Source organism: Phyllostomus hastatus, unplaced genomic scaffold (assembly GCF_019186645.2).
Source record: "Phyllostomus hastatus isolate PE091 unplaced genomic scaffold, TTU_PhHast_1.1 phas_contig_41, whole genome shotgun sequence".
Taxonomy (NCBI): Eukaryota; Metazoa; Chordata; class Mammalia; order Chiroptera; family Phyllostomidae; genus Phyllostomus; species Phyllostomus hastatus.
The window spans coordinates 1,109,615-1,131,317 of NW_025333876.1; the positions used below are offsets into that span (position 1 = coordinate 1,109,615).

At 36.0% G+C, this 21,703-nt stretch overlaps 1 protein-coding gene across 5 annotated transcripts in view; it reads left to right on the plus strand.

Annotated features, from left to right (window-relative positions):
* The window catches only part of CDK8 (cyclin dependent kinase 8), a 133,905-nt gene that overhangs the window by 64,642 nt on the left and 47,560 nt on the right, over positions 1 to 21,703 (plus strand). For 4 of the 5 annotated variants that reach the window (XM_045844915.1, XM_045844916.1, XM_045844914.1 and 1 more), the window contains exons 3-4: positions 4,240 to 4,350; positions 15,752 to 15,892. In XM_045844915.1, coding sequence (XP_045700871.1) covers positions 4,240 to 4,350; positions 15,752 to 15,892 — 252 coding nt within the window. Of the gene's footprint in view, positions 1 to 4,239; positions 4,351 to 15,751; positions 15,893 to 21,703 lie in introns of those variants that run through there. The other variant, XM_045844917.1, reaches the window with a different exon arrangement.

A 21,703-nucleotide genomic window follows, 5' to 3' on the forward strand; every position in this document is an offset into this window, starting at 1 on the left:
TAGCCATAGAGTACTGGTTTTGTATTTTAAAAAGTTTATTTTTAAAGCATTTAAATCCTGATTCTAACCATTACCTAGAAATGTGATCTTCGGTAAATTTTTTAATCCCCTTTTACCACTATTTCCTCATCCGTAAAATAGAAGTACAGTAATCCCCCTTTATCCACAGAGGATATGTTCCCCCACTGGCTGCCTGAAAACACCGATGGTACTGAGGCCTACATGCTGTGCAGTTGACCCTTGAACAATATGGAGGTTGGGACACCAAAATCCTTCCTCCTTCCTGCACAGTTGAAAATTCAAGCATAACTTTTGACTCTCTAAAAACTTAGTTAACAGTCTGCTGTTGACCAGAAGCCTTAACAATAACATAAATAATCGTTTAATGCATACTTTATGTGTTATATGTATTATATACTGTATAATTACAATAAAATAAGCTAGAGAAAACAAAATGTTATTAAGAAAATCATAATGAAGACAGAATACATTTACAGCATTTATTTTAAAAATCCACATGTAAGTGAACCCATTGTAGTTCAAACTTGTGTTGTTCAAGTGTCACTTATACTGCTTTTTTCTATATATACATAACATATGCTAACATTTAATTTACAAATTAGGCACAGTAAGAGATTAACAACAACTAATAGCAAAATAGAACAGTTATGATAATATACTGTAACAAAAGCAGTGTAAATGGCTTTGGGGCCATTATTTAGTGAAATAAAGGTTACCTGAACATAGGCATGGTGACACCATGACAGTGGGTCTGATAACTGACAGTTACTAAGTGACTAATGGGTGGGGAGTGGATGCAGTGTGAATATGTTGAACAAGGGGTATGATTCACATCCCAGCCTGGACAGTGCAAAATTTCATCATGCTACTTAGAATGGCATGCAATTTAAACGTATGAATTGTTTATTTCTGGCTTTTTCCATTTAATATTTTCAGACCTTGGTTGACCATGGGCAACTTAAACCACAGAAAGTGAAACTGCAGATAAGATAGGACTACTGACATATAAATACAAATTTCATAGGGTAATTCATGATTGAGATAATATATGTCATATGTTTAGCACTATATGTGGCAGCTAGGAAGAGCTTAATAAAATAGTTGCCGCTTTTTAATTTTTTCTAATATAAGAGCTAAAATTCATCTTAGAGGTGAAATTGAGGAGACATCAAAGAGTAGCTTTATATGTAGGTTTCTAATAATTGGAGAGAATGTTTGCCAAAGCTTTGGGTTTTGTTTATGTTCGTTTCTACCCTGCCAGTTTCCAGAAAGGACTTGAAACAGCTGCCTAGCCAAGAAATGTGTTCCAGTTGTGAGGTAATGGAGAAAACACTGACCCAGAACTGAGATGAATTTAGCACTAGGTTTAGCTCTGTCAGCCAGCTGCATGACCTGGGTACTCTGAAGTCTAGGCTTTCCTTATCAGATTCTTTCCCTTGCATATTAAATAGGATATGGTTACTATTAGATACTGGTCTTTAGGTTTCTGAGGATTTGTACATAATCTCTAAAGTCTCATAAGTTTGGAATTATATTTTAAAAGCAGAAATATATAAATTCAACTTAATCTTGCTTCTGGATAAAATAATTATCACTTTCTGGAGAATAATTGTTACTGTAAGCGACAATATACAGTCTATTCATAGTCCTTTTTTGTGCTGAATTTATTTTAGAGTTTCTGATATTTTAACTTCACATTTATATTCTTTTTCTGGTAGTAATGTTCTTATAGAAGTTACTGAAGTCTTAGGTTCTAAGACATTATTCTCACATGGTTGTTTTGGAACACATTTGGAAGGTACTGTGTAGGTTAGTTTTAACATAAAAATATATCAAGCTTTGTGAGAAGTTTTTCCCTTGTCATTATTGGTATTATTTGTGTTTTTGCCTGGTGGGATGGAAGTACTTTTTACCTGATGGATTATTAGGGCCACTTTGGTTATTAAATGGGGATAAAATAAGGAAATAGAAGACTTTAAATAGAAGAATGTCCTTCTATTTAGGACATTTAACCTTTCTTATCTTCTATTAGGAGATAAGAAAGGTTAAAGCCAAGAAAATGTGTTCTCCTTAGATGCTTCTGTCTATATAAATTCTGTATTACTATATGGAAAAGGTTACAAAATTTTAATCAACTTACTATATAATTGAAATGGCTGAAAAAATAGGTACTATGTCTCACGAAGTTACAGAGCTTATTCTCATGTGATATTTGGTATTAATAAGTGTAGTGTTTTCTAATGTTGCAATTAGTATGTTTTTAAAAGAATAACAAGCTGAAGATTTGTTTGAAGTTCAGTTGCTTTGTGATGTCAAAACATAGACAACTAGCAGAATGGGAGAGAGTATTTGTAAATCGTGTATCTGCTAAGGGATTAATACCTAGACTGTATAAAGAATTACAGCTCAACAATAACAAAAACCAAAAGAACTTTAAGAAACATTTCTCCAAAGAAGGCATACAAATGATCAATAAGCACATGAAAAGATGTTCAACATCATTAGCTACTAGAGAAATGCAAATCAAAACCATAATGAAACACTACTTTATACCAATTAGGATTTGGCTGTTAAAAAAGATGAAGTGTGGTGAGAATGTAGAGAAGTTGGAACCCTCATAGATTGCTGATGGGAATATAAAATGGTTCAGCCTCTGTGAAAACCATTGTGGTGGTTTCTCCAAAAGTTAAACATAGAACTATCATATGATGCAGGAATTTCACTTCTAGGTATACAAGGTCTGTCCAGAAAAATCCCAGCCATTGTTAATATATCAAGAACAGTTTTTACAACATCAGTGTAAACTGGCAGCCAAGGAGAGTGGACTGGAGCACACATGTGTGAACAATGACAACTACACTGTACTAGTCAGTGGGAGCGGTAGAGCTGTTGAGTGAACTATAGAGCTGTTGAGTGTGGCCGTCACATTCAAAATGAGTGAGTAAAGCAATGACAACTAGCAGAATGGGAGAGATTTTGCATTATGCTTGAACATTCCTCTGTGGAAACTTTATGGATGCTTAAGAAGGCTGCAGCTATGGACTGCTGGTGATTGGAAGCTTTATCACCACGATGTGCCTGCTCATGCATCACGTCTTGTGCAGGGATTTTTGGTGAAACATCAAATCACCCAGGTGACTTGTCCCCCTGCCCAGATTGGGCACCCTGTGACTTCTGGCTTTTCCCAAAACTAAAATCACCTTTGAAAGGGAAGAGATTTCAGACCATTGATGAGATTCAGGAAAATAGAATGGGGCAGCTGATGGTGATTTGGAGAACTGTGTGAGGTCCCAAGGTGCCTCTTTTGAAGGGAACTGAGGCATCATTGTCCTGTGTACAAACTTCTTGTATCTTGTATCTTTTTTAATAAATGTCTCTAGTTTTCATATTACATGGGTGGATACCTTCTGGACAGACCTTCATATATTTAAAGAATTGAAAACAGCAGACTCAGAAACCTGTACACCAACCTGTTCATAGCAGCAGTATTCCCAATAATAGCCAAAACATGGAAACAATGCATGTTCATCAGCAGATGAATGGATAAAGAAAATGTGGTGTATACATATATAGGAATGCATTAGACAATAAAAAGGAATAAAATTCTGACTCATGCTACAACATAGATAAACCTTCAAGCATTGTGCTGAGTAGTATTCCAGGCACAAAAAGACAGATTATTGTATACTAGTAATTCCACTTATATGAGGTACCTAAAATAGGCAAGTAGGGAAATAGAAAGTAGAATAGAGATTACCAATAGCCAAGGGGCAAGAAAATGGGAAGTTATTGCTTAATGGGTAGCAAGTTTCTGCTTAGGATAATGAAAAAATTCTAAAATGGATAGTGGGGATGGTTGTACAACATTGTAAGTGTATGCAATACTAATGAATTGTACACTTAAAAATTATGAAAATGGGAATTTTGTGTTTTGTATAGTTTACTGCAATAAACAATAACAATCAAAATAGATTTATTTCCCTATTACCTTTTCAGTATTTTTTTCTTCCCCCCAGGCTTTTTTCTCATTTATCACTGAAGCACCTGTGTGGACATCTCAAAATTGTGTGGGGACTTAAACCAGATTTTTAGGATTGAAAATTATTAGATTTTAGGATTTTAGGATTGGTTTTACATTGCCTTTGAATTACAAATGGTGTAGGTTTTTTCAAACATTTTTATGGCAAAGATTTTTAATGGATTTCCTTTGTTTTGCAGTTACTTCGAGAACTTAAGCATCCAAATGTCATCTCTCTTCAGAAGGTGTTTCTGTCTCATGCTGATAGGAAAGTATGGCTTCTGTTTGACTACGCTGAACATGACCTCTGGGTAAGGTGAATTGCTGGTAGACATGGAACCATGAGTTTTAGTCAGGGGTAGTAAGAGTAACCAAAAACAATTTTAGGAGCTAATCTTACTCTGAGATTTATATTCTAAAATAAAAGTAACATGACAGAATGTGGTTTACATATTACCAAGGCTAAAGTATTTTGCTTTGTATTATTTTTTTTATCTTACTAGTTGGACCTTTGTATTGGGATGGCCAAAAAATCCATATTTTTTTTTCCCATGAACTAAAAGACACGTTTTTCATTTTCACCAATAACTTTATGATTTGGATATTTTGAGAATGTTGGCTATCTCCCACATGGTATAATGATTACTCTCAATTAATATCTCGATTTGATCACTATCAACATCAACTGGTCTACCTGACCATAGAGCATCATCCAGTGAGAAATCTCCAATACAAAACTTCAGGAACCCCTTTTGACACATTCGATCAGTCACAGCACCTTCTCTATACACTGCACAAATCTTTTCTTTTTCATTTCATTTGCATTTTTACCTTCCTTGAAATAATAAAGCATAAGAATGCCAAAAATGTTGCATATTTTCTTCCATCATCATATTAAAGTGGCTACACAAAAATTCACCAGTTTTGATAAGTTTTTTTCAATGCATGCTGATATTACAGCTGTCACAATACAATCTAACAAAATTGTTTCAAATGAAGGTAGAGACAACTAAGCATTGCTAGGCCCATCTTACTGAAAAAAAACAACAAACTTTTTAGTCAAACCAGTAACACATTACAGAAAGCAGTGAGGAGTATAAGCAGCTACTCAATATTGTTGCCTAGTTATTCATTTTTGATAAAATAAGAAATTAACTGTGTTAATGTTTGCTATGAGTTTAAAAGCAGCATATTTCCTTTTATTCTGTAGTGTGAAGGAATATAAAATGAGAAGGTGGTCTCCTTGTAGGGAAACAAATATGTTATATTTGGAAGACTAGACTGAGATCTAGTGGTTCTGTTATTTGTCATGTGACATTAACCAAATTTCTTAATCTCTGTGAAGCTATAGTTACCCCATTTATAAAATGTAATGCTTTTCTTGCCCTTTTTAATAGTATTTTACTGAAGAGTAATTTTGTGTCTAAAATGCTTTATAAACTAAATATACTATACAAATGTAGGAAAGGTATTAATCATTTTTTAATATTATTCACAATTGATATTCAGTATTCTAATGTATTTCCTTTTTTATCAGCAGAAATTCAGTATTACACTACTTGAATTGGGCATATTCTTGTATATGAAGAATTCTTGGCAGAGAACTTACTACAAAATTAGATTGTCATAAAAGTAGAGTCTCTTGTGGCTTTGAGTTATTTTGTGTTTGTGTGACCTATAAAGAGAATATTTTTAGGTATCCAGACTCAAATATTTGAAGGTCTTGAAGTCAAGTAATTAGAGTTTATCAATTTAACAAATATAATGAAAAAAAAAGGATGCTATGTTGATAAAAATCATTATAAACTAAGATTTTAACTATTTTGTCTAAATAGCTAAGAATAAAAACAACCACCTGAGTATTTTGCATTTACTAGAAGATTGTTTTTAAAATTGTTATTTATGAAAGTCTTGAATAACTCAAAATTAACTCCTTTGTTAAATATAACAGTTAGATTTTTAAAAAAAATCTATAATGCCATATTTGGAGTAAGACTTTGATATGTATATAATAAAAATCTATAACAGAATAGCCAAAATAATTTTGAAACACTCACAAAACTTACATCCTGATCAGTTATGTGTAAAAAACAGGTTAACACAGATTACAATCTAAAAAACAAGTGAACAAGACCCAATACTATATTAATTTATTAACAACTACTTCAATACTGTGAACTGTATGTTTTCTGACATTTAAAAGTAATAAAATCTTGCCCTGGCCTGTGTGGCTCAGTTGGTTGGAGCATGGTCCTGTAACCAAAAGGAGCATTTTGATTCCCTGTCAGGGCACATGCCGGGTTGTGGGTGTGATCCCTGGTCTGGACACATGTGACCCCTGGTTTGATTCTGGTATGATTCCAGTACAGGTGCATGTGATACCTGCTATGATTCTGCTATGGGTGCCTGCTCTCACCAGTACAGGCACATTCAGGAGGCAACCGATCAATGTTTCTCTCTCTCTCATTGATATTTCTCTTTCTCCCTTCCTCTGTCTCTAAAAAGGAATGAAAAAATGTCCTTGCATGAGGATAAAAAAAAAAGTAATAAGGTCTTTAAATACTGCACTGTGTTTTGCATACTGGTCTGTATTTGCTAAATTTATTATGCCTGTGCATTTATTGAGACAAAAGAAAATACAGGATGTAGTAAAAGTAGGTTTACGGTTGTTTGTATGGAAAATAATACAATAATTAAAAAATAATAATATAAGAATAAACTCTGTTTTACACATACTTACATCTGTAAACCTGCATTTTCCCTATCCTATATATATACCGATATGTAAGGGATTGTAATATCCTGACTCAGTTTCAAAAATCTTCAAAGTAGTTTCTCTTTTATTCAGATGCAGTTTGTAATTGTAAATACAAAACTTTAAACTAAAACCAGCACACATTCCAGTAAAATTGTTTACAGTAAATTCACCTTCAAAAAAATAGTAAAATAGTTTTAAACTCTTTTGCTAATTTTCTGAGTTAGTCTTATTTATGTAATTGTAACTTTAGTAGATTTTAGAAATTGAAACATAGCCGGGTTTCATATGCTTTCAGATTTGTAAGAAATACTTTCACTCTATTTGTAGATTTCAGTTTTCCATGACTAAATGTAATGTGATTCAAATTGTTTTTTTTAAGTATTTGTTATTGATTATGCTATTACAGTTTTTCTAATTTTTCCCTGTTTCTCCCCACTCCACCCTGGCTCCCCAACCCTCAGACATCCCCCCCCCCTTAGTTCATGTCCATGGGTTGTACATATAAATTCTTTGAGTCATCGGTTTCCTACACCATTTTTTCTCTCTCCCCATCTATTTTATGCCTACTAATTACGCTGCTTCTTCCCTGTACCTTTTCCTCCCTATTCCTCCCTTCCCCCTCGCCGCTGAAATCCCTCCATGTGATGTCCATTTCTCTGATTCTGTTCCTGTTCTGGTTGTTCGCTTAGTTTTTCTTTTCATTCTTTTTCTTTTCTTTCAGGTTCATTTGTTGATAGTTGTGAATTTGTTGTCATTTTACTGTTCATGGTTTTCGATCTTCTTTTTCTTAGATAAGTCCCTTTAATGTTTCATATCATAATGGCTTAGTGATGATGAACTCCTTTAACTTGACCTTATCTGAGAAGCACTTTATCTGCCCCTCCATTTTAAATGAAAGCTTTGCTGGATAGAGTCATCTTGGATGTAGGTCCTTGCCTTTCATGACTTCAAATACTTCTTACCAGCCCCTTCTTGTCTGTAAGATTTCTTTTGAGAAATCAGCTGATAGTCTAATGGGAACTCCTTTATAGGTAACTGTCTCCTTTTCTCTGGCTTCTTTTAGGATTCTCTTCTTATCTTTATCTTGGGTACCTTAATGATGATGTGCCTTGGTATGTTCCTCTTGGGTCCAACTTTTTTGGGACTCTCTGGGCTTCCTGGACTTCTGGAAGTCTATTTCCTTTGTGAGATTGGGGAAATTTTCCTTCATTGTTTGTTCAGATACGTTTTCACTTTCTTGCTGTTGTTCTTTGCCTTCTGGCACCCCTGTGGTTTGGATATTGGAACATTTCAAGTTGTCCCAGAGGTTCCTAAGCCTTGCTTCATTTTTTTGAATTTTTGTTTCTTCCTTTTCATCTGGATGGATGTTTATTTCTTTCTTTTGTTCCAAATTGTTGCTTTGAGTCCTGGTTTCCTTCCTGTCACTGTTGGTTCCTTGAATATTTTGCTTTATTTCACTTTGGGTATCTTTCAATTTGTTTCTTCATTTTTTGATCAAGCTCAATCAGATCTGTGAGCATTTTGATTACCAGGGCTTTAAATTCTCCATCAGATAGGTTGGCAGTCTCCTCATTGCTTAGTTCTGAGGTTTTGCTCTGTTCTTTCATCTGGGCCATATTTCTTTTTGTCTTGGCATAGCTGCTAGGTTGTAAGGGGGCAGGGCCTTGGGTGTTCACCAGGACAGGGCAACCCTCCTTGCTGCACTGCAGCACTGCCTGTGGGGGAAGGGCCAGCGAAGGAACAGTGTGGCCCGCCTGCTTGTCTCTAGCGCACTTTTCAACAAACTCTTATGTAAGACTGGGAGAAACTCCCACCATGGCAACCCCACTGTAGTCCACAGTCAGCTCTGAGTCTCAGTTTTCCCCTTATGTCAGCCCCTCCCACATAGCCCATTGACTCCAGCAGCCAGCTCTGCCCCCAAGATCCAACGCTTCGCTGCGATTTACTGAGTCAGCCCTGTGGTCCACTGCCTTACTGGTATGGTTCTGGTTGATTTTTTCTTTAATCCCTTGGTTGTTGGAGTTCCATGCAGTTTGATTTCCTGATGCTTTTGGTTATTTATTGATTTTAGATTGGTTGTTTTTCTCCTTTTGGTTTTGTGAGGAAGTGAAGGGTTACTACCTACGCCTCTATCTGGGCCAGAACTCCAAATTGTTTTTATGTTATTTGGAAAGAATTATTTCAAACAAAATGCACACATGAAATTTTCTGTTTTATGAAATTATGATTCAAGGTTTATGCTGGTTGTAAATATTTTTTATTTCATTGTTAGCTTTTCTTCTTTTAAAAGAAATCAAATCAGACTTCCAGGCAAGATAGAGGCATAGGTAGATATACTTTGCTTCCTCTCACAAACAAAAGAAGGACAAAAACAAATTTAAAAACAAAGATAACCAGAACTGCCAGAAAATCAAAATGTATGGAAGTCCGACAACCAAGAAGTTAAAGAAGAAACACTCATCCAGACCCGTGGGAGGGGCGGAGATGGGCAGCCAGGGTGGAGACGACTGGCAGCAAGGCAGCAGCTGGAGGACTGCAGCAGGCAAGGCATCTGGCTGATGGAGCAGGCAGTGCCACATTTGCATGTGGATAAATCGGGAGGAAAAACGGGGAGCGACACAGACCGTGCAACCCCGGGTTCCAGTGCAGAGAAATAAAGCCTCAAAACCTTTGACTGAAAAAAATCTGTGGGGCTTGAGGCGGCAGGAGAAACTCCCAGTCTCACAGGAGAGTTCATTGGAGAGACCCACAGGATCCTAGAACGTACACAAAACCACTCACCAGGGAATCAGCGCCAGAAGGGCCTAATTTGTGGGTAGCAGAGGAAGTGACTAAAAGCTTACCAAGAGCTGAGCAAGCGGCATTGTTCCCTCTTGGACCCCTCCCCAACATACAGCATCACAAAGCAGTGAAGTGGGTTGCCCCACCCTAGCAAATACCTAAGGCTCCACCCCTTACTACATAACAGGCACGCTGAGACAAAAAAAAATATGACCCAAAGCTCCAGAAAAAAATACAACTAAGCTATGAAGAGATAGCCAACCTATCAGATGCAGGGTTCAAAACACTGGTAATCAGGATGCTCACAGAAATGGTTGAGTATGGTCACAAAATAGAGGAAAAAGTGAAGTATGTGAAAAGTGACATAAAAGAAATTGTACAAGGAGCCAGCAGTGAAGGGAAGGAAACCAGGACTCAAATCAGTGGTTTGAAGCAGAAGGAAGAAATAAACATTCAACCAGTACAGAGTGAAGAAACAAGAATTCAAAAAAACAAGAAGAGGCTCAGGAACCTATGGGACAACTTTAAGTGCTCTAACATCCGAATCATAGGGGTGCCAAGAGGAGAAGAGGAAGAGCAAAAATATGAAACTTATTTGAAAACATAATGAAGGAGAATTTCCCTAATCTGGCAAAGGAAATAGACTTCCAGGAAGTCCAGGAAGCTCAGAGAATCCCCAAAAGAGTTGGACCCAAGAAAGCACACACCAAGGCACATCATAATTACATTACCCACGATGAAAGATAAGGAGAGAATCTTAAAAGCAGCAAGAGAAAAGGAGAGAGTTACCTACAAAGGAGTTCCCATAAGACTGTCAGCTGATTTCTCAAAAGAAATTTTACAGGCAAGAAGGGGCTGGAAAGAAGTATTTGAAGTCATGAAAGGCAAGGACCTACATCCAAGATGACTCTATCCAGCAAAGCTTTCATTTAAAATGGAAGGGCAGGACCTTTGGCCAAGATGGAGGCATAGGTGGACACATCACACCTTCACGCACAACCAAGATTGGAACAACAACAATTTAGAGGCAGAATAACACCCAAAACTGACAGAAAATTTATTTGAATGGAAGTCGGACAGCCAAGAAGTTGAAATAGATCCGATCCTCAAGACCGGTAGGAGGGGTGGAGACGAGCAGCTGGGCTCGGGTCTCGGCACGGAGAACAGGGAGAATTGGGTGCATAAAGCAACCAGGAGCACGTAAGGTGTCTGGGGTGCAGGCGCACAAGATAGCAGTGGGTGGACCCTGAGTACGCAAGCGGCAGCTGGCAGACCCAGTGAGGTGGCGATTATGGAGCAGGGCAGAGCGCACAACCCAGGATCCCAGAGAAGGGACTGAGGTCCCACGGAGAACAGAGCTACCGCCATTGTTCCCCCATGACCCCGCCCACTCATAAACAACGTCACAATCTAGTGACTGGGATGCTCCTGATAAACACCTAAGGCTCCCCCCCACCCACTGTAACAGGAGCGACGAGACCAAAAAAAAAAAGAGAGAGAGAGAGAGATGGCTCAAATAGAAGAACAAATCTGTGCCCTAGAACTCATCCTTTTGAGCGACCAAGAGATAGCTAACCTATCAGATGCACAATTCAAAACACTGGTGATGAGGATGCTTACAGAATTGGTTGATTTTGGTCAGAAATTAGATTAAAAAATGCAGGTTACCATAAAAGAAATGAAGGAAAATGCACAGGGAACTAATAGTGATGGGAAGGAAACTGGGACTCAAAACAATAGAAGAAAGAAAGAAACAACCAAACAGAAAAGAATGGAGAAATAAGAATTCAAAAAAAATGAGGAGAAGCTTAGGAACCTCCAGGACATCTTTAAACGTTCCAACATCCAAATTATAAGGGTACCAGAAGGGGAAGAGGTAGAGCAACAGATTGACGTATTTGAACAAATAATAAAGGAGAACTGCCCCATTCTGGCAAAGGAAATAGACTTCCAGGAAATCCAGGAAGCTCAGAGAGCCCCAAAGAAGTTGGACCCAAGAAAAAACATACCAAGGCACAGCATAATTACATTAGCCAAAGTAAAAATAAGGAGAGAATCCTAGAAGCAGCAAGAGATAAGGAGACAGTAACCTACAAAGGAGTTCCCATCAGACTGTCAGCTGATTTCTCAAAAGAGACCTTATAGGCAAGAAGGGGCTGGAAAGAAGTATTCCAAGTCACGAAAGGCAAAGACCTACATCCAAGATGACTCTAGCCAGCAAAGCTTTCATTTAGAATGGAAGGACAGATAAAGTGCTTCTCAGATAAGATCAAGTTAAAGGAGTTCATCATCACCAAGCCCTTATTTTATGAAATGTTAAAGGGATTTATCTAAGAAAAAGAAGATAAAAAACATGTATAGTAAAAGGACAGCAAACTCACAATTATTAACAACCACACCTAAAACAAAACCAAAAGAAACTAAGCAAACAACTAGAATAGGAACAGAACCTCAGAAATGGAGATCACATGGACGGTTAACAACAGGGGAGTAGGAGGAGGAGAGAGGGGGAAAAGGTACAGAGAATAAGTAGCATAGATTTTAGGTAGGAAATAGACAGGGAGAGGGTAAGAATAGTATGAGAAATGTAGAAGCTAAAGAACTTATAAATATGACACATGGACATGAACTAAAGGGAGGGAAGTGGGTGGGAGAGGGTGTACAGGGTGGAGGGGAGTGAAGGGGGGAAATGGGACAACTGCAATAGCATAATCAAAATATATTTTAAAAAATAAAAATAAATAAAATGGAAGGGCAGATAAAGTGCTTCCCAGATAAGGTCAAGTTAAAGGAGTTCATCATCACCAAGCTCTTATTATATGAAATGTTAAAGGGACTTATCTAAGAAAAAAGACCAAAAATATGAACAGTAAAATGACAACAAACTCAAGAACTATCAACAACTGAACCTGAAAAAGCAAACAAAAATAAACTAAGCAACCAACTAGAACAGGAACAGATTCACAGAAATAGAGTTCACATAGAGGGCTATCAGTGGGGAGGGGGAAGGGGAAGAATGCAGAAAAAGATACAAGGAATAAAAAGCATAAATTGTAGGTACAAAATAGATGGGAGAGATTAAGAATAGTATGGGAAATGAAGAAGCCAGAGAACTTCATATGTATGACCCATGGACATGAACTAAGGTGGGGGAATGACAGTGGGAGAGAGGGTACAGGGCAGAGCAGAATAAAGGGGAGAAAAAAATGGAACAACTCTAATAGTATAATCAATAAAATATATTTTTTAAAAAATCAAATCCAATGAGGATTCTTTCAGTAAACATTTATTAAATCAGATGCTAACATTGAATTGAACACCTAACCCATGCGACCTAACATGAAATCAAATAATATAATTCCTATTTATGAGGAAATTTCCAGGCTGGTTTATAAACACAATTTGTAGTAAAACATAGTTGAGCATAGAAGATAATAGAATTCAACATGATGTACTGGAATGCTAGTACATAATATTTCATTTTACATGAAGGTATAATAATTATACTTTTGAAATTTTACTGCATATAATATTGCCAGATGTGTATAGACAACACTGGCTTTGTCATCATTTTAGTAATACTCATTTAAGGCAAATAAGTACTTTTAATGTCCATTTTAGTAAAAATCCAATGATAATTGGGTTTGTGAAAACCTACTGCTTTATTTTCTTAATGTAATTGGAATATTGAAATGAATGAGCTAGAGTATAAGGCAGCAGAGGGTAACCAAAAAACAGTTGTAGTAAAAAGAGTCTTTTAAAAAATTAGTTAGGCATTGGTGAAATTCCATGACATGCATATCCCTTATTTGTTATATAGCCCTGTAATAAAAATAAAATACAAGAAATGTCCCCACTGTAACTTTTTGTAGTTATAAATTGTTGGTAAAAAAAAAGTGACTTGTAACTTCCTCAAAAAATTAAAAATAGAATTACCTTATGACCCAGCAGTTCCACAGCTGAGAATATATCCCCAGAATCCCAAAATACCAATTCAAAAGAGCCTATGCTCCCCGATGTTCATTGCTGTGCTGTTTACAATAGCTAAATGTTGGAAACAGCCTAAGTGTCCATCCGTAGATGAATGGATTAAAAAACTGGTTCATTTACACAATGGAATACTATGCATCAGAAAGAAGAAGGAATTCCTACCCTTTGTGGCAGCATGTATGGAACTGGAGACTGTTATGCTAAGTGAAATAAGCTCGTCACTGAAAGACAAATACCATATGGCATCACTTATAAGAGGAGTCTAATGAACAAAATAAATTAATGAGCAAAACAGAACTAGAGACATGGAAATGGAACAGACTGACAGCTACCAAAGGAAAGAGGGGAAGGGGGCATGGTGGAGAGAAGGGGAAGAGACTAGTCAAGGAACATGTGTGAATGACCCATGGTCATGGACAACGGTGTGGGGATGGACTGTGGGGCAGGATAGAGGAGGGCAAAGGGGGAAATTTGGGACAACTGTAATAGAATAAACAAGAATAAAAAAGAAAAGAAATAGCTTCTCTGTCCTTGCTTTTATCATTTGTATAGTGTTAAAATCCATTGTTGTTCAATAAATATTTGTAAATTAAAAAAAGTAATTTGTGATACCCTAATGAAAGCATTAACTGAAGAAGTATATATAATGCCAATTGATTATCTCACCTCCCTTCTATATGTGTTTCTTTCATTTTTACAGTGTTTTAAAAGATGATATATTTTAATTTATTGGTATTAAGCTCTGAGAGCTACTCAGACCAGATCACATCATTTCTTTGGTAATTATTATTTTGTTTCCCTGTTCTTAAAAACTTTTTAAAAAAGTGACTGAGAAAAAAATTAAAAGAATACAATGTTGCTAATAAAATATAGATTAATCATTAGACTACATATGTACTGACAGGTATACTTGACCTTCCTACCACGTAGTCTTTGCAGGATATTTTTTCTTTGGAAAGTAAAATGCTCTCAGTCATTAATCATTAGTTATTCTTTATCCATGTTCTGTTTTCTATGTCATAAGAAAATAGTAAGTAAACATTTTAACGTATAATATTAAATATCTCACTCCTATTTTATGTTTACTAATTTCAAGAGCATGCTTAATTTTCATTCACAAATACAATACTGGTCAAGAGTTTGCTCTTGTGCATATTTGATGCCAGGCATACGCCCAGTGGTGCACATAGCACAGTTGACTGCACCTGACTTCCAGATTTTCTTGCAGTTTGAGAGTGCTTTAATTAAAATGAAAAGAACCCATCAAGAGAGTTTGAAACATTGGATCTTATCTCTGTCAAGGTACACTTATTTATAAAGTGAGTTGTTTTTTTTTAATAAAGTGGTATTTTCCTGGATGTCCACTAACACTATACTTCAGAAGCTTTGATGGATGGTACAGGTTTTTTAAAAAAATATGAATCTCATATTTCTAAATATTTCCAGTGAGAATGGGTCATTTACATGTTATTTCTTTGTGCTTCCATAGATTTTATTGAAATATTTTCCCATTTGCTTTCATTATAACCCATATATCACAAATAGGCACTGCATCTATACTATGTCAGCCAGCCAGCAGTATCTCTTGAAACTTGCCTGTATTTTTCTTTTCATTTAATCACTACAGAAAAACAGTGATTGTTTTAGAGAACTTTCTACCAGATAAACAAGTGTTAAGTATGCTAAAAGGTAAATTTTTAATTATACTTTAAAAACAAAATCACTTTATTTCCGACTTATCTGTGGTAATCATTTATTTTTTTTTTGAGGCACTGTCATGTGCTTAGGAAATGAAATTTTAACTCTAGTTATTAGGAAGTTTGTAAGTTATCTGTTATTCAGCAGAATGTGAAATTGTATTTTCAATATCTTTGGGCATCCCTAAGCGTTTCTTCTTCTGTTAGGAAAATATTATACAAAGTCTGGCACAAATAACTCCCCTTTTATATTACATAAAAGTCTTTTATTACAAAATCACAAGCATGTAATTCTGTAACATGACAATATCACACTCAAGCACACCATATGACATTTAGGTGAAATGTTCAAATTGCTGTCAGTCTCATGCAAGACATTCATGTACCCTTCCCACCACACTCAAAGGTGTTACTTCTGCCAGACCCTGTGTACATCAAATTATCTTTTCTTTTTTAAGCGTCTTGTGATATTTTTCTTTTTTTCAGCATATAATCAAGTTTCACAGAGCTTCTAAAGCAAACAAGAAGCCAGTTCAGTTACCTCGAGGAATGGTGAAGTCGTTACTGTATCAGATCCTAGATGGGATTCACTACCTGCATGCTAACTGGGTGTTGCACAGGGATTTGGTAAGTTGATATGTAGTTAGGTTTAAGCTATGAAGATGCATTTTATTTGGATTATTTTCTAGTCGTGTCTAGATATGGATGCTAAACAGGCTTGTAAACCTTACAAAGGGAGTGGGAGTGGTGCAGTTTGAAAACATAGCCTGTCTTAGCTCTTTATATAAAGTGTCCTGCTTCTCTGATGCATACTGGCTATTGTCTACTGAAGTGAAGAGGTCAGAGAGGGCACACTTTTTTTCCTAAGCTTTCGTTTTTTCTTAAGTCTGTAAGTAAAGTATTGGCTTGCTTTATGTAATTAGTAGATGCCAGGGACATCCTAGAAATTGACATATTTATGAATAACCTGAAAATAAAACTTTTGGAGGAGATGTAAATTTACTGTATTGGTAGCAGTCTTATGGCCACTAAGCCTTTATTAATCAAAACTGAGTACATCATTGAGAAGCCTTGCCATGTTAAATTGCATTAAATTTTAACAATTTAGAAACTTCAGAAATTGGCTTTTTTATTTTTATCTTCCACGGCAGAAGAGTCTATGCCTTCCTTTTACCCATCTAATATGAAATTGTTCATTAAATTGTGCATTGTTCATTAAATCTTAATAAATTTAAATTATTTAAACCTCAGATTCCCCTTCCTTATTGAATAATTACATTGTTGTGCTTTTGATAGGTAGTCAAGGTAGTAACTATAGTAAGGTTTATAGCAGTGCCTTCATTTCAAACAGTTAAAAACTCAGTGCTGGAAATTATTTGGTCTCTACTCATGTGTATAGGAAAAAACCCTGTAGACTTTGAGGTGAAGCTGATCTGCCCCTCATGCAGATATTCTTTCCAAGCTGCTTTATATTTAATGCATTCAATCTTCGGCCTTCAGATCAGGTGTTGCAGTATCATATTCCATCTATCTTCAGTAAATCTGACTGAAATACATTTAATGAGAGTTATTTCATCTCCACTTCTCATACCTCAAAAGCATTTAGACTAAGACTGATAGCACATCAGAAATTTGTTTGAAAGAACTTTTTTCCTTATGCAAATTTTGTATTAGAATTAGAGTATTTTATTTACGAATAGTGAATTTACAGAACAGAAATGAGAAATTTTTTAGGCTTTCATAGCTGAAAATTTCAGCTTTTAGGCACTAAAATCAACATAGGGGAAACTATTACTACTTTTGAGCTACTGACCTCTCTTATGATCTCCAAAGGAATAAAATCTGGGCTAAAGGACTTTTATTTTCCATGTACAGTTAATTATGTTAAGATAATGTTACATTTTATTGTAAATTATTTTTTTCCATCAAAATACATGTTTATTAAATGAGTAAGATGAATACAAACTGATTTTTAAACCGGTATTTAAGTTTTTATGTTAATGTATAATATACTTGAACCACTTACAGTAAGTAGTATTAACTACAGTAGTAAAAATAATTATAAACTCTAATTTCTTTTACCTCTCCTTTGGGAAAACTTTCTGTTGATGTGGCTTAAACAAGTACTCTTTGACATAGGGATAGTGTAAAACAGGTCATTTCAGTCGCCTCTGTTGTTAGTGCTATACTAAGAGTTGGGGGTCCTGGGAATATTATACCCAGGGTGCAAGCGATAAAGGCACTATCTGTAGATAATTTTAAGATAATAATGAAACAGACTAACAGTAGTTTTTATTGTCACTATATGCCAGAAGTTCTGAACAATATCAGTGATAAAATATTTCTATTCAGCTGAGGCAAACCACTCCCACTGCTCTACCCTTCTTGATATGCCACTGCTGTTTAGTAGTCTTTTTGTCCAAAATATTTTCCAAACTGCAGCATATTGTTTGTGTACTGCTACCTCCTTTGATTTTCCTATTTGAAGTGAGATTTCTTGTACTGTCTGTGTGTGATTTCTTAGTGCTGTTCCTAGACATCTGACCCTTCTATGCCTCCCAGACACACAAAGCCCACTGAAACATTGTGTCATTTAAGTGATAACCTCTGCCCCTAATCTGCATCTTACTGGTTCAGGTGCCTAACTTGTGAATTATTCTTCGGTTTCTAAAGGAAAGATTCATTTTCATGTTTTTATGAAAATGTGCCAATCTTCCTGCCAACTGAAAATTAAATTTCAGTCTTTAGATATTGTACAATTTTTCAGCTATAGCTACATGAACTATTAATCTATGTATTAATAAAGCATTTATGCTGAAGGATACTCTTCAGAAGATGTAAAACATGACTTTTTATACCCCTCTCAAATATTTGTTATTTGCAGATGAAATATTTACCCTATAAGAACAAATGTAATTAATAATTATATTTTTGCTCCTTTTCAGACTGTTTTAGATGTAATTTAAATTACATTTCAGATGAAATGTAGCAATACTGACCAATATTTCTAGTGTTATGAATTTAACCAGTTGTTGAGTTGCTGGCTTGCCACAAGAAACTTCATACTAATTTGGATCATTGACACAGACTCCCTGAAAACACCATTTCAGTAATATCCTAAAATGTTAATGAAGACTTTGTTTAATAAAATTGACTTTATTATTGTATAAAAATACTAGTTTGAGATGGTAGAGTTATTGAAGTTCTTTTGTTTGATATGCGAATTTGAACTTTAACAATTTATAACTGTATTTAGTAAATGAAGATTTTATCACTATTGATCATTACACAGTAACAGATTAGTAATTGGGGTCTGTCATCCTTGATGGGAAATACAGATTTTAAATTCTGGAACCCTTGTTGGACTGAAGGTGGTAATAAGTGTATATGTATGGATGTTTTAAGGAAAATGAGCTGGAGAGGAAACAAACAAAATTATCTCACAAAAATTTGTAAGCTAAGAATCCAAACTGAACTTTTTACTTTTAGAACAAGTATCTATCTATGTATAAGTTAGATGGGCCAATAGGCTGGAGATCCAAGGGAAGAGTTGCAGGTGACTTCAAGGGCAGTCTGCTGGCAGACTTCCTTCTTTTTCATGTAGGTCAGTCTTTTTCTGTTAAGCTCTCCAACCATTGGATGAGGCCTACCCACATTATGGAAGGTACTCTGCTTTACTCAAAGTCCAATTTAAATGTTAATCTTACCCAAAACTCTTACAGAAACATCCACAATAATGCTTGAGCAAATATCTGGACACCTTGACACAAGGAATAGATACATAAAATTACCTTCCTATGTAAATGAGTAAACAGAGGCACCAGTGAAAGCCATATGGGACAAGTTATTACAGGTTTTTTCCCCTACAAGTTACTTGCTTATATAAAATAGGATTGTTGGGTTAAGGACTATGAAGAATTTTTACCTGGTGTTATAAAGAGGAACTAAGTGTGAAATCATAATGAAAACTTCAAATAAAGATATGTTTCAGTGACTCAAAATAAGGAAAGGTTTGAAGTCTGTTAGGCTGATTGGATTGAGTTTGGTGGTTTTCTGAGTCCAGTGAAATAAAAAGACATGAAGCATCCAAATTATATTTGATACTTTTGGTGTAAGAAACCAAGGTTTGTTTGACAGTAGTGTCTGAACACGTCTAAAAATGTAGTCTTCCTGTATTGAATTAAAAGCACATTGGCAAGATCCAACGTGGCAGTGGCATGGATAGCAGTTACACTCACGTCCTGCCAGGTACAAACTGGAATTACAACTAAGTTATAGAACAATCATCCTGAATAACCAACTGAAGACTAGTGAAGAGAAGTCTTATAACTAAGAATTTACAGAAAAGCCACATTGAGATAGCTCAAAACAGGGTGCCTGGGGCCAGTCATAAGCAGCTTCTGCCTACACCACAGTGCCTTACAAGAGACCCAGAACCACATGTGGCCTGCTTCGGATAACATCAGAAGCAGGATCCAATAAGCTTCAAAAGCAGCATGTCCAATGAGAGATCTTGGGAGGCACCAAACCCTGCTGAGGTGGATTCTGCTTGGATTCTGCTTCATATGCTCAATACCTACACAGCAGCTCTTACACTGTGGTCAGGATTGAGCCTGTCGGTCAGTCCCAGGCATGACCCAGCCAATAGCAATTGAGGCTCAACTATAACAGTAGGGCCCTTATAACCCACACAAAGGACATTCTCAGAGCACCAGCTCAGTTGAACAAGATTGCACTACTGGCCCCTACAACATAAGGCCACCCAAAGAGGACTGGGAGTCACAGAAGATCTATCTAATACTAGAAGCATGCACAATGAGGCTGGCAAAATGGGAAGACAAAGAAACAGGCCCCAAATGGAAGGACAAGAAATCTTCAGAAAAAGAGCTAAATGAAATGGAGGCAAGCAATTTATCAGATATAGAGTTCGAAGTAATGGTTATAAGGATGCTCAACAGTGTGAAAAAGGACATAGATACCCTAAAAAAAGGACTAGTCAGAAATGAAGAATACAACATTTGAAATGAAGAATGAATGCATTGTAAGGAATAAACAGTAGGTTGGATGCAGCAGAGGACTGAATCAGCAATTTGAAATACAAGATAGAAAAAACACCCAATCAGAACAGCAAAAAGAAAAGAATTTTTTAAACGAGGATAGTTTTAAGGGACCTTTGGGACAACATGAAGTATAACAATATCCACATCATAGTGGGTACCAGAAGGAGATGAGAGAGCAAGGGATTGAGATTCTGTTGAAGAAATAATGACAGAAAACTTCCCTAACCTGGTGAAGGAAAGAGACACACAAGTCCAGGAAGTACAGAGAGGCCCAAACAAGGTGAACCCAAAGAGGCCCACACCAAGACACATCATAATTAAAATGGCAAAGGTTAAAGACAGAATCTTAAAAGCCACAAGACAAAGGCAGTTACCCACAAGAGCACTGCTATAAGACTGTCAGCTGATTTCTTAACAGAAACATTTCAGGCCAGAAAGGATTGGCATGAAATACTTAAAGTGATGAAAAGCAAAGACCTGTAACCAACACTACCCAGCAAGGCTATTGTTTAAAATTGAAGGAGAAATAAAGAGCTTCCCAAACACAAAAAGCTAAAGGACTTTGTTGGGTCTGTTTATTTATTTATTTATTTATTTATTTTTGCCACCTAACCAGCATTACAAGAAATGGTTAAGGACCCACCTGAAGAATAAGGAGAAGAAGAAACAGAGGTAGATAGTTAAAGGAATAAAATGGCCATAAATATATACCTACCAGTAATCACTCTAAATGTAAATGTCTTAAATGTTCCAGTCAGAAGACTTAGGGTAGCTGAATGGATAAGGAAATACTCCCACAGATATGCTGTCTGCTAGATACCAACTTCAGAATTAAAGATACACACAGACTAAAAGTAAAGGGATGTAAAATGGAAAGGGATGAAAATTTCCATCATGCAAATGGAAATAAAAGCTAGGGTGTCAGTAATTACATCTGACAAAATAGACTTTAAAACAAAGGCTATAGTAAAATGCAAAGAAGGACACTACTTAATGATAGCAATCCAACAAGAGGATATGACACTTGTGAACACTTACACACTCATCATAGGAGTGCCTACATATTTAAACCAAATCTTAGTGGACAAAAAGGGAGAGATTAACACTAATACTGCCATAGCTGGGGATTTTAACACCCCATTGACATCAATGGATAGATCTTCCAGATAGAAAATTTATAAGGAAACAGTGACCTTAAATGACACAGTAGATCAGATGGATTTAATGGATATCTTCAAAATATATTTCAACTCAAACTAGCAGAATATCCATTCTTTTCAAGTGCACATAAAACACTTACTGGGATAGACTACATATTAGGACACAAACAATTCTCAATAAATTTAAGAAGACTGAAATCATTTCAGGCAACTTCTCT